This window comes from Salmo salar, chromosome 03 (genome assembly GCF_965601325.2).
Source record: "Salmo salar chromosome 03, fSalSal1, whole genome shotgun sequence".
Lineage (NCBI taxonomy): Eukaryota > Metazoa > Chordata > Actinopteri > Salmoniformes > Salmonidae > Salmo > Salmo salar.
Window position 1 is genome coordinate 81652501 of NC_138293.1, and position 15163 is coordinate 81667663.

The 15163-nt window shown below is 41.3% G+C and overlaps 1 protein-coding gene across 1 annotated transcript in view; it reads right to left on the bottom strand.

Annotated features, from left to right (window-relative positions):
• LOC106601779 (cytoplasmic phosphatidylinositol transfer protein 1) overlaps positions 1-13363 on the bottom strand; it is a 119531-nt gene extending 106168 nt beyond the window's left edge. The window contains exon 1 of the mRNA XM_045715541.2: positions 12683-13363. Coding sequence (XP_045571497.1) covers positions 12683-12730 — 48 coding nt within the window. The 5' untranslated portion in view covers positions 12731-13363. The remainder of the gene's footprint in view (positions 1-12682) is intronic.
• Between the last annotated feature and the right edge of the window lie 1800 nt (positions 13364-15163).

Here is a 15163-nt window from a genome sequence, read left to right on the forward strand (position 1 = left end):
GATTTTTCAACGCCGATACCGATTATTGTGGGGCCAAAAACCCTGATGCCGATTAATCAGCCAATTTTTTATTTATTTGTAATAATGACAATTACAACAATACTGAATGAACACTTATTTTAACTTAATATAATACTTAAATACTATCAATTTAGCCTCAAATAAATAATGAAACATGTTCAATTTGGTTTAAATAATGCAAAAACAAAGTGTTGGAGAAGAAAGTAAAAGTGCAATATGTGCCATGTAAGAAAGCTAATGTTTAAGTTCCTTGCTCAGAACATGAGAACATATGAAAGCTGGTTCCTTTTAACATGAGTCTTCAATATTCTCAGGTAAGAAGTTTTAGGTTGTAGTTATTATAGGAATTATAGGACTATTTCTGTCTATACGATTTGTATTTCATATACCTTTGACTATTGGATGTTCTTATAGGCACTTTAGTATTGCCAGTTTAACAGCATAGCTTCCGTCCCTCTCCTCGCTCCTACCTGGGCTCAAACCAGGAACACGTCGACAACAGCCACCCTCGAAGCAGCGTTACCCATGCAGAGCAAGGGGAACAACTACTCCAAGTCTCAGAGCGAGTGACGTTTGAAACGCTATTAGCGCGCACCCGGCTAACTAGCTAGCCATTTCACATCGGTTACACTAGCCTAATCTTGGGAGTTGATAGGCTTGAAGTCATAAACAGCGCAATGCTTGAAGAATTGCGAAGAGCTGCTGGCAAAACGCACGAAAGTGCTGTTTGAATGAATGCTTACGAGCTTGCTGGTGCTTACCACCGCTCAGTCAGACTGCTCTATGAAATCATAGACTTAATTATAATATAATAAACACACAGAAATACGAGCCTTAGGTCATTAATATGGTCGAATCCGGAAACTATCATCTCGAAAACAAAACATTTATTTTTTCAGTGAAATACGGAACCGTTCCGTATTTTATCTAACGGGTGGCATCCCTAAGTCTAAATATTCCTGTTACATTGCACAACCTTCAATGTTATGTCATAATTACGTAGAATTCTGGCAAATTAGTTCGCAACGAGCCAGGCGGCCCAAATTGTTGCATATACCCTGACTGCATGCATTTCATCTGGTTAATATTGCCTGCTAACCTGGATTTCTTTTAGCTAAATATGCAGGTTTAAAAACATATACTTCTGTGTATTGATTTTAAGAAAAGGCATTGATGTTTATGGTTAGGTACAGTTGTGCAACGATTGTGCTTTTTTCGCAAATGCGCTTTTGTTAAATCATCCCCCGTTTGGCGAAGTCGTCTGTCTTTGTTAGGAAGAAATAGTCTTCACAGTTCGCAACGAGCCAGGCGGCCCAAATTGCTGCATATACCCTGACTCTGTTTGCAAGAGAAGTGACACATTTTCCCTAGTTAAAATAAATTCATGTTAGCAGGCAATATTAACTAAATATGCAGGTTTAAAAATATATACTTGTGTATTGATTTTAAGAAAGGCATTGATGTTTATGGTTGGAGCAACGTGTACCTAAGCGATTATATGCAACGCAGGACAGGCTAGATAAACTAGTAATATCATCAACCATGTGTAGTTAACTAGTGATTATGATTGATTGATTGTTTTTTATAAGTTTAATGCTAGCTAGCAACTTACCTTGGCTTCTCACTGCATTCGCGTAACAGGCAGGCTCCTCGTGGAGTGCAATGTAAAGCAGGTGGTTAGAGCGTTGGACTAGTTAACCGTAAGGTTGCAAGATTGAATCCCCGAGCTGACAAGGTAAAAATCTGTCGTTCTGCCCCTGAACAAGGCAGTTAACCCACCGTTCCTAGGCTGTCATGGTAAATAAGAATGTGTTCTTAATTGACTTGCCTAGTTAAAAAATATAAAAATACAAATATTTTTGGGGGGAAATAAATAAAAGAAAAAATAAGAAAAATCGGCAAATCGTTGACCAAAAATACCAATTACCGATTGTTATGAAAACTTGAAATCGGCCCTAATTAATCGTCCTTTCCGATTAATCGGTCGACCTCTAGTAGGAACTACATTATGTGTTAATATGACCACTTCCCTTTATGGACAAATTCTTGACGGAGTGCCTGAAAATGCAAGCCTCTATAGCACACATCACTGTTTCTATAACAACGCTACACTGTATCATTGCTTTACCAAACAGTCTGGAATGCATCGGTGCAAATTATTGGTAAGACAACGGCAAGTTGGCATGGTGGAGCAGAAACAGACTGGCCACCAGGCCATGGAGGAGACGCAGTGAGGGAGCAGAGGGTTCTGCATATATCACACTACACTCACCCCCTGACGTCTAGCAGATGGGATAGCTGAGCGTGTCTCCTTCCGTCTGGTCTCTCTGTGCCAGGCCAGTCTGAACGATGAGATCCAGACAGAGGCAAGGGAACGGTCCCCTCGTAGCCAGAGAAGAGAACCTCTACCTTGGGGACTGGAGAGCGAGGCTGGGACTGTTAGTTTCAAATAGCTCCACCACCATGAAGAATACTGTATTTTATGCTGCGTTTTATACACACACACACCGATTTCAGAGGGTTTAAGACGGGTTTCTCTCATTCTGAAATGTGAGATTAATACAATACAAGTTGTTGTCAGTCAATAATAATCATAGAGAGATTGGAGATAAAAAGAGATGAGATAGAGATTACAGAACCACTTAGCCTGTCATGAGCCACAAGTCTGAGAGCCACTCAATAAGCTGTTGCCATGACATTCTATTTGCCTAAATTCAAAGGAGAGTGTTCTCTTAATTAATTGCAGTTCGGTCTGTTGCTACACGCTACGGTAGTGTTCTTCCCTTCTGGGTTTGGCCACCAGCAGGCTTTTGTCCCGGCCCAGCACTACAACACCTGGTTTAACTACTCAACTAAACCTCCAAAACTTGAATTAGCTGAATCAGGATCAGCAAATCATGTCTACTGCACACCATGTATTTCTATAGGAACGTTCTGTAACTTCCCACAGTCTGGAATAAGTCCCAGAATAAGTGTCACTTATTCTCAAATTATCACCTTATAATATTTCCCAAGCGAAAAATCGATTCACATTGAAGAAAACATTAAAAGTACATCTACTAAGGCTGACCATATGAATGGACAGATACTGACCCCTGAATATACATACCTATTGACTGTTAAATGTTACCTTACAGGTATTTTAAATGTCTGATGTCTACTTGTTAATGTTTTTTCAATGTACAGTATGTATATTTTACAATGTACAGTATGTATATTTTAAAGTATTTTTGTTCGTAATGTATTTTTCGTGATGTGTCTGACCCCAGGATGACTAGCTGTTGTCATGGCGTCTTCTAATGGGGATCCAAATCAAATCTCCTTATCACCTTGAAAGTGATTATACAGTCTAACTCTCCTGTGATGACTGTCATTTCTTCTGTGTACCTAGCCTACCTGTCTGGGTGAATAGGGAATAGGGACGTTGGTGATGTTAGTGGTGCTGACAGAGGGTTGGTTGGTTCACACTGTGATGCCAGAACATCATTACATCGGTGACCCACGAGCTGAATACTAAACATTTCCTCGATGCTCATCAGGGAGTCGTTAGCGGCAACATCCCGAACAGCTGTAGCCTCTTCAAAGTGAGGGAAGAAAGCTCTAATACCAAATGAACAAACTGACAACTGACTTGAGCCAGAATGCACATACGGAAGCACGTGCGTACGCACACGCACACAAACAAACTCCAGTTGTTCATTCAGCCACCAATACTTTGATATTTCATTCACTGTTCCTTCCTCAGTCTCCCTGCATGAGATGTAAGATCTGTTCAATCACTCAAACCTGGATGTCATATAATTGTGTGCAGTGTTCCTGTGTCACTAGACAGCAGATAAGAGGCTGTTTGTGTTTTTTTTTAAATCAAATGCCAATAGCTTAGGGACCTGTGGGGAAAGGCACAGCATAAGAGCAGAGTGGTACAGGAGAGCTGGTGAAACAATAGAGCTCCTGGGTAGTGTTCAGTAGGCGCCAAACGGGAAAACATAATTCTGCATTCTGAGCATTCTGATTGGAGTTCAGGTAGTGACTATTCGTTACGACATGTTTTCTCCAGTTTTGAGCCTATTGAACACTGCCCGGATCTTTCAAAGCTCAACTCTGGGAGACGCAATCAAAACATCTGATAGCCAGTATAGAAGAAGACATTGACCCATTCTCTGTGTTGTCTCGTCAGTAGATTAGTCTGTGTGTCATTGTTTCACAAGACAGACAAATGGTAGGTTATTTGTATGAAAGGAGTTTAGTTTTTTATGCCTCAGAGAGATGCTATGAGTCACCATTGTAATGCAGAGCCAACATTAGAAACACTCCATCACGCCCCTCAAGCTCCATGGGAGAGCTTCAGCGAGAAGAAAATATCCTAGCATAGTCTAAACACACACCACACACCACAGACCACAGGGCACATAGTCTAAACACACACCACACACCACAGACCACAGGGCACATAGTCTAAACACACACCACACACCACAGGGCACATAGTCTAAACACACACCACACACCACAGACCACATAGTCTAAACACACACCACACACCACATAGTCTAAACACACACCACACACCACACACCACATAGTCTAAACACACACCACACACCACACACCACAGGGCACATAGTCTAAACACACACCACACACCACAGACCACAGGGCACATAGTCTAAACACACACCACAGACCACAGGGCACATAGTCTAAACACACACCACAGACCACAGGGCACATAGTCTAAACACACACCACAGAACACAGGGCACATAGTCTAAACACACACCACAGACCACAGGGCACATAGTCTAAACACACACCACAGGGCACATAGTCTAAACACACACCACAGGGCACATAGTCTAAACACACACCACACACCACAGGGCACATAGTCTAAACACACACCACAGACCACAGACCACAGGGCACATAGTCTAAACACACACCACACACCACAGGGCACATAGTCTAAACACACACCACACACCACAGGGCACAGTCTAAACACACACCACACACCACAGGGCACATAGTCTAAACACACACCACAGGGCACATAGTCTAAACACACACCACACACCACAGGGCACATAGTCTAATCACACACCACAGACCACAGGGCACATAGTCTAAACACACACCACAGACCACAGGGCACATGGTCTAAACACACACCACACACCACAGAACACAGGGCACATAGTCTAAACACACACCACAGACCACAGACCACAGGGCACATAGTCTAAACACACACCACACACCACAGGGCACATAGTCTAAACACACACCACACACCACAGGGCACATAGTCTAAACACACACCACAGGGCACATAGTCTAAACACACACCACACACCACAGGGCACATAGTCTAAACACACACCACAGACCACAGGGCACATAGTCTAAACACACACCACAGACCACAGGGCACATAGTCTAAACACACACCACACACCACAGGGCACATAGTCTAAACACACACCACACACCACAGGGCACATAGTCTAAACACACACCACACACCACAGGGCACATAGTCTAAACACACACCACAGACCACAGGGCACATAGTCTAAACACACACCACAGACCACAGGGCACATAGTCTAAACACACACCACAGACCACAGGGCACATAGTCTAAACACACACCACACACCACAGGGCACATAGTCTAAACACACACAACACACCACAGGGCACATAGTCTAAACACACACCACACAGCACAGGGCACATAGTCTAAACACACACCACATACCACAGGGCACATAGTCTAAACACACACCACACAGCACAGGGCACATAGTCTAAACACACACCACATACCACAGAGCACATAGTCTAAACACACACCACACACCACAGGGCACATAGTCTAAACACACACCACATACCACAGGGCACATCACAGAGCAAATAAAATGTGATTTGTTTGATTTTCTAAACCTTTAAGCAGTGCAGCGAACATAACAGAGCCATGCTTTCAAGTTGTGCTTCGAAGCTTCACACATCAAAAAATGTATCCCCAGACTTAATGACACTTTTGTATGTCTCTCTTGATGGCGCTGCAAACCATGCAGTGATGACATGTGATGAGAAGAGTCGTGACAGTTCCGTTATTTTATGTAAAGTATTAGCATTGCAGATGACCCGCACCGGGGGATGGAATCGTTTAGAACAGCAAAACCAGGGTTGGGTAGTAACTGATTACAGAAAGGTGTAACTGATTACAAAAAACGAACTGTAATCAGTTACATTACCAGCAAGAATATTGTAATCAGAATACAGATATTTTTGAAAAACGACATTTCTTCTTGGATTACTTTTAAATTCAGAAAGGATGTTTGCAGGAAATTACACCTTTCTGTTTTCTCAACGACATTCAATTCAGCATTGAAAAAAAGACGCAACTTTAAGTTTATTCCACCTGAGCGAGTCTGACGACAAGTCAGAGGCCATTATGATGATACACCAAATGAATTCTAATGGCTCTTAAGGGGAAATGTAATCCGATTATATTACTGAGTTTGGGTAATCCAAAAGTTACATTACTGATTACAATTTTGGACAGGTAACTAGTAACTAACAAACTACATTTAGAAAGTATCCTACCCAACGCTGAGGAAACAAGGTAACCACCAGGATTTTCTCTACTTGAATGGACTAAAAGAAACAAGTTGCCTACATAATCAACACTTGATATAGTTTATGCTTTTGATATAGCATAGGCCTACATCCATCTGCCTCTGAAGCAGCGTCTCTGAAGCAGCGTCTCTGAAGCAGCGTCTCTGAAGCAGCGTCTCTGAAGCAGCGTCTCTGAAGCAGGGTCTCTGAAGCAGGGTCTCTGTGATATTTCAAGGTAAAAATTTGGTTTTTATCTGACAGCCACTTATTTGGGAACATTCAGACAAATGCTAAGGGCCATTTCAATTCTGAGACAGATCCACACTGCCATGCAACTGGCTGGAGCTAGACCACGTCATCAAAATGACTGGAGGTCAGTCCAGTGATATCATCAACAGATTAAACCGGCAGCCTGGTCGGGAGGGAAAATATAATCTTCAATCACAATTGAGCCCAAAAAAAGAACCCCATCTGGTTTATAGCCAGTGGCCAGACCGCCAGTGTTCAGCCAGCTAGACTAAGCCTTTCCAGAGCCGTGATATAGTGACAGACCTATAATCACAACCACACGGCAACACACAAGAACAATTCACAGGTGTGGTTGATGAGAGAACAATAAGATTGGATGAGGTTCGATAGACTTCAGAGGGTGATACTTTCTCACTTGGTCTCTTCAAATGGGGAGTAGGGAATGTTCTCGTTTGTTAATTACTGTGGGGAAATCAATGCTGTGACCTAGGGAATAGTACACCTGGTCACACACGTAGATGGTTAGATCATTGCGACCTCAAAGAAACCCTAGGGGTAGTTAAGACAGTAAGGCCAACTATTCCTAACATACCAAAACACAGCAAACACTCTACAGATACCAATAAGCTTCATGGAAATCCATCCATTCCATATGCTCAAGTCCAGAGGTGGGAATCTGAAACTGAAGCACCACCTGGAAACAACAGATGCCCTACAGATAGAACATTGATGTGTCCCACAGTAAAAGCCAAGGCTATTTTAGTCATTCATGACATTATGGAGCTATAACATTGAATTGAGCTTGAAGTGATTTTATGCTAATGGAACACATAGGTTACTTTTATTTTGAAGTTGTAATTGGATATAGCACATCAGATATGCCCATTGAATGATAACATTCTCAACCTCGTCCTTTTGATCATTTCCTCTTTTAAATGGACTCTGAAAGTCGAGTAGTTTCAACCTGCAAGCGGAGCGTCCTGAAAGAAAACCACTTAAAACCCTGAACTCACTGTCCCTTCTGTTAATTGCACATCCCACGCAGCAGCAAAATGAGAGGCCATCTGTCAAACCGGTCAAACTATTCTGCTGTGCTCGGTCTATTTTAAGGGATAACCTTCACCGCTCTCATTTCCCCGGCAAAACAATGTCACCATGGAAATAAAGCATTGTAACTGAGGTGTTTGTTTGGACTGTACCTGCTGCGAGACCAGAGAGTCCATATAGAAACACCTCAGTCAATGTTCTGTAGAGACCTAAAGAGGGTCCATAGGTACGCGTCTCTAGAAGCAGAAAGCTTTTAGTTTAACTTTATGACTTATAGCCCATTATGACATTTCCATGGCAACTAAGGGTTAATTAGCTTCTTTTTACGTAAGAGAACCTCGTTCTTGAGAAGTGTTGACATGTTTGGAATGGGTGTAATGACTCCTGGATCCTGTGACTTTATGACACAGTAATAAGCCTAATTGATGTTTCAGGGGAAACAGATGATTCCCCTTGCTGAGGAATAGAGGAATGCAGTGTCATCTCTGGTCGTTATCTTATAGCAAACATGAATCTAATGGTTGTAGAAGGCCTTCATTTATCATTTCAACCAAGATGTTCAAGATGATAAACAGGGTCAGACAGAAGACAAAGATTCTGAAATGCAGATGTGTGTGCTGAGGCTCTAAAAAAGTCTGCGAGGTCAGGAAATCATAGTATAGTCCTTCTGGAGAAGTAAGCCTAAGGACTTTTGTCCCCCCACAAGCCATCATTGTTTTAGCCTTAGCAGGAACTCATAACCTCATTCCCTGCATATACTGTAAACCTCTATCAGGTCATGACTGAGGGCAGGGGTATCAAAACACAGCAAGGTCATGAAACAAAGAGAAGGCTCAGGATCCTATTCTGGCATTAAACAAACAGTCTGTGGGCGGCAGAGCTCTCTCTCTGTCTCTCTCTCTGAAGATACAGTAATATAATCCACAGGGAACTGAAAGGGTTTTTCTGCCCTTTGAAGATCAAGTGTAATGCCCCTGAGATCAAACGTACTGTATCTCATCATCCCAGATTGCAGTAAATGAACTGCCAGTGTCTCGCAGCCAGGGAACTCCCACAGCCTGTGAACACATCTGCATAATTTTGTCAACAAAATAGAAAAGCACTGAGGTGCCAGCAGACCAGTGTTGTATGGTTAGAGTGGCCAAGGTGGGAGTGTTTCCTCTAATCAGGAACAACACACAGTGCTCCACAACAACTACAGACCCTGTCTGGGATGCAGCTGCAGAGATGACATGTGACAGAACTCATAAAATCATTATACAATTTTGTAGTTGACTCTTTTTTTTTTAAAACAAAGCTTCTAATTTTTTCAATATTTTTTTTTAAGTTCAAAATGTTTAAATATACATTATATACAGAACAAAAATATTAACACAACATGTAAAGTGTTAGTCCCATGTTTCATGAGCTGAACTAAATCCCAGATAGGGTTGCACATTTTGGGGAATATTCAGAGCTGGAAACTTTCCATGGGAATTAACGGGAATATATGGGAATTAACGAAAATATATGCAAATACCAGTTAAATGTAGATGTTTTATGCATTGGATATATTTACCATATCATATGGAAACAGAAACATAAACAGTTTACCTTATCATAAGTAGACATAATTGCTAAATATGAAATCCTTCCAATAGAAATAAAAAAAACATTTTAGTTACGAATTGAAGTTTAATTAAATTAGTTGACTCTTCACATGGGATGATTTCACTTGTCACGTGCTGACCATAGAAGTGTCATGGCTGTCGAAAGGAGCGGACCAAAGTGCAGCGTGGTTGTAGTTCCACATTTTATTTAATCCGTGAAACTTTGCAATACATAAATAGCTGAATTAACAAAACAACAAACCCGTGACGCAGAGAGAAACAAACACTACTCAAAATATTATCACCCACAAAACCCAGGAAGAAAAACCCCTACTTAAATATAATCTCCAATTAGCGACAACGCGGACCAGCTGCCTCCAATTGGAGATCATCCCAAACAAGCCAACATAGAAATACAAAAACTAGAACCTAAGAACATAGAAATAGAAAACATAGAAAACCACAAAACACCCCCTGTCATGCCCTGACCTACTCTACCATAGAAAATCACATCTTACTATGGTCAGGACGTGACAAGAAGCTGTTATTTTCTATGGTAGAGTAGGTCAGGGCATGACGGGGTTGTTTCTAGTTTAGATTTTCTATGTTGTTATGTTCTAGTTTCTGTATTTCTATGTTTTTTGGGGGGGATGATCTCCAATTAGAGGCAGCTGGTCATTGTTGTCTCTAATTGGAAATCATACTTAAGTAGTTGTTTTTCCCACCTTGGGTTGTGGGAGATTGTATTTTGAGTGTAACGGCCGTCGTCAGATTGAGACCAAGGTGCAGCAGAGGATGTGTTCATATTAAGGATTTTAATAAACGAATGAACACTATACAAAAAGAAAACACGACAAGGAATGACAGCCAAACAGTCCTGTCAGGATTAACAAACCTAGACAGAAAACATTCACCCACAAACCCCAAAGGAAAAACAGGCTGCCTATGTATGACTCTCAATCAGCAACAACGATCTACACCTGTTCCTGATTGAGAGCCATACACGCCGAAACAAAGAAAACCACCAACATAGAAAAAGAAACCTAGAACGCCCACCCATGTCACACCCTGGCCTAACCAAAAATAGAGAACAAAACACCCTCTCTATGGCCAGGGCGTTACATTGAGTTAGTGTATGTTGCACCTCTTTGTCACGGTTTGTTGTTTTGTTTATTAATATGTATTGCATAGTGTCACAGTTTAATAAAGAAAATGTGAAATGATACACACACTGCGCTTTGGTCCACTCCTTCATCCTACGACAACCGTGACAATCTCCCACCACCAACGGACCAAGCAGCGGGGTCAGGAGGACTGGACCTGGGAGGAAATCCTGGATGGGGCAGGACCCTGGACAAGGCCCGGGGAGTATCGCCGTCCAAAGGAGGAGATTGAAGTAGCGAGAGCAGAACGGCGATATTACGAGGCGTTATACCATCAAGGCAAGCAGGCGGAGATAGCAAGAGAGGAACGGTGACGATACGAGGAACTAGCACAGCAACAACGCAAGCCCAAGAAGCAATCTCAAAATATTTTTTTTGGGGGGGGGCACATTCGTTGGTCGGCGAGGCCGAGGGACGAGTCGGAGAGCAAAGAGGAATATTGGGGTGAGTCAGAGTCCGTTGAGAAAATATTGGATAAATTGGAGGAGAGTGAACGGAGGGGAGATTTAGAGACGTTTGAGGAAATGTTGGATAAATTGGAGGAGAGTGAAGAGAGATTTGGTTTGGCGTAGTATGCACGGCATTCGCCCTGAGGAGCGTGTTAGTCATCCAATGCCACCTGTGTCAGCTTCCCGTACTCGTCCTGATAAGTGTGTTAAAGTGTGTTGTAGGTCAGGGCGTGACGGGGTTGTGTCTAGTTTAGATTTTCTATGTTGTTATGTTCTAGTTTCTGTATTTCTATGTTGTTTTTTGGATGATCTCCAATTAGAGGCAGCTGGTCATCGTTGTCTAATTAAGTTGTTGTTTTTCCCACTAGGTTTTGTGGGAGATTATTTTTCAGTTAGTGTATGTTGCACCTCTTCGTCACGGTTTGTTGTTTTGTTTATTAGTATGTCTTGCATAGTTTCACAGTTATAATAAAATGTGGAACGATACACACGCTGTGCTTTGGTCCGCTCCTTCATACGACATTCGTGACAACAAGGCTGTAACGTAACAAAATGTGGAATTAGTTAAGGGGTCTGAATACTTTCCGAATGCACTGTTACTCGCTCTTCGACTCTCTTTCCTCTCGTCATATAAATATTTATTTTTAAAGTAATGGTCTGTGAAGTACAGAAACACACTCCTAGGCTCAAAATGATGGTCAAGGATAAAGGAACAAGGAACACATTAAACGTAACCAAACAAAGAAAATCAGTGTCCACATCTCCCCAAAAAATGGTTCCCAAATAAAAGTAATGTTGTTGATTATCTAAAATAAAATAAACCAGCCCCAGTTGACATAATATGGGCAGAGAGCTGTGACTACCAAATCTAAAGTTAATGATAACCAAATGGTGCTCGCAACAACACAGAACAAATGACCAAGAGCAAGCCTAGCCATCTGGACACCCAGCTCCCTGAAACGGAGTCAGAGCAGGGTTGCTCCTGAAAGACACATAATAACCAGCAGATAAGCCTGTGTTATTCAATCAATCTATCAAACAAACGATCAGTCACCTCTATATTTGTACCAGAGGGAAACCGTTACAGAGGCACTGTAGTTACAGAGTGCCAGAAATGGTCGTATGAGTAGGCTAGCAGGGTGACACACACAGACAACATACTGTAACATCTCTTACATTTTTTGCTTAGTGTCTTAGATACTTGTGTGAAGATTTTGCACTCAAACCCAACAAATCAAACAAGGAAAGTATGGCGTAGACCTAGCATACTTCCAATAGCACCACCCTGTGGTTTAGCCTACAGTACTCTAAATAACTCTTAAAATCAGTGTGGTACAAAAGTTCTTCACAAGAAAATGGCATACCTACCTACTCCATCCAGGTTGCAACTAGCATGGTAGACATTCCATACAATGACCAAAATGATACCTTCCACGCAACTGCCTAAACTTTTCACATTTTTAGGTTTAGTTGTAGGACAGGAGAAAACGCAAAATGTTCAGAAAAACTGGGAGATATAAGTACCCTAACTTACCTCTTCCACAGTGAGCGGCATACATATTCTATATTCCTTCATCAACATATTCTTCCTCCGTCAAGACAGTTGTCAAAGAAACGACCAGAAGTTGAAACGACGTTCAGGTTGTGTCTGTTGGCGGTCTATGGCAACTCAAACGTATGACAGCGCTAGGCTATTGTCATCAACGATAAGCACGAGACTGATAAAAACAAAACAATCGTTATATTTGATGAGAACAGCTATGCTCTCAGTCCAGCGTTGAATGTGAGCGTCCGCTATCCCACTGCAATCACACGACCGAGCAGAGCAAAGTAAACGAAGTCATCTTCTCACTGAAATCATGAGGGAACATCCACTAAAACGACCCATTAGCAAAATAATTGGCACGGTAAAGATCAGCAACGCTTCTGATGGTAATATTAGTTGTAAAAGAAAAGCATTACAAAAACGGTGAACTCTAGGCTAAATTCCTCTGAGCACCATCCAAGACTCATCTGAAGTGTCGTGTGGCAGTGCTAACGTCCCGGACAAAGCAAGCACTCAGTGTGCTCTGAATTGAGCCACGTTGGTCCCAAATCAGAATTGGCGAGTTTGCATCTTCAAGGTGATGCTGCTGTCTGGCGGTAAACTGACGATACTCTATTGCAACATTCAGCACTCCCTCTTTACATCGCAATGAACAGAAAACAACTGCCCATTCATTCCGATATGGAAATATGCAACCTGGTCTCAGAGCATTTCGTAATATTATTTTATGTAAATCCGAGATACTCATTTTGGTATGGCATGTATTAATTTGTGGATGTCCATCACGCATTTCATTTGATATTTTACAAATTACAATTCGTATTATTTGTTAAGAATTTTCAAAATGCACAATATTTTATGAATTTGCAAGTTGTACAATATGTTACGAATTTTCTAAATATACAATTTGTTACGAATTAGAAAAACGTATGATATGTTACGAAGCAAGCTAGAGGGCTAGGTGGCCAACATTAGCTAGCTGGCTAATGTTAGCTAGGTTAGGGGATAGGGTTAGGGTTAACCTCTCTAGGGTCAGCAGGACGAAATTGTCCCACCTACTCAACAGCCAGTTGAATCCCGTGGCGCGTTATTCAAATACCTTAGAAATGCTATTACTTCAATTTCTCAAACATATGACTATTTTACACCATTTTAAAGACAAGACTCTCGTTAATCTAACCACACTGTCCGATTTCAAAAAGGCTTTACAACGAAAGCAAAACATTAGATTATGTCAGCAGAGTACCCAGCTAGAAATAATCAGACACCCATTTTTCAAGCTCGCATATAATGTCACATAAACCCAAACCACAGCTAAATGCAGCACTAACCTTTGATGATCTTCATCAGATGACAACCCTAGGACATTATGTTATACAATACATGCATGTTTTGTTCAATCAAGTTCATATTTATATCAAAAACCAGCTTTTTACATTAGCATGTGACGTTCAGAACTAGCATACCCCCCGCAAACTTCCGGTGAATTTACTAAATTACTCACGATAAACGTTCACAAAAAACATAACAATTATTTTAAGAATTATAGATACAGAACTCCTCTATGCACTCGCTATGTCCGATTTTAAAATAGCTTTTCGGTGAAAGCACATTTTGCAATATTCTCAGTAGATAGCCCGGCATCACAGGGCTAGCTATTTAGACACCCACCAAGTTTAGCACTCACCAAAATCAGATTTACTATAAGAAAAATGTTATTACCTTTGCTGTCTTCGTCAGAATGCACTCCCAGGACTTCTACTTCAATAACAAATGTTGACCCATATATTTACACCTGTTGCGACATATATTGCATTATTTTATGACTGGTTATGAGACCTGTATAGGAGTATCAAAACCCACAAACCCAGAAATTAGTTTTTTCCCTGCCAAGAAAATTCCTTTCGTTGTTTCTTAAATCCTTTGTTGATGTTGTAATGAATTAATTACAGTCATGTTTTTTTTTCATCATATTTAAAATAATTTTATGCCACTGTCATGGAGATTTATGACCATCCTGTGTAACTTTACTTGGACTAGGAAGAAACTTTATGACACTGTCAAAAAAAGATTATGACTATCATAATCATATAAGCCAGATAGGCCTATCACGTACAGTACATGCCCTCATAACAGTCATCAGTCAAAAAGAGGGTGTCTTGACCTGCTCCTGAAATCTGCTCCAGCATTCATCCCAGTCATCCACAACAGAGCTTTGGGGTAGGTGCATGTCTGACATCAATGTGTCCGCAATTACAATGATAATTTAATATATATACACAACATAAAGATACTGTTGACATGTAGGCTATGGTGTAAGGCAATGTTTTGCCTTGTGTGGTACATTTTGTAGGTCCATATTATAACAGGTTATGACAACTTATATCAGCTGTTATGACATATTATGACATGGTTATGATAAAGCCATAACGTGTTATGACGCTGGGTGTCAAGTGTTCCCCAAATATG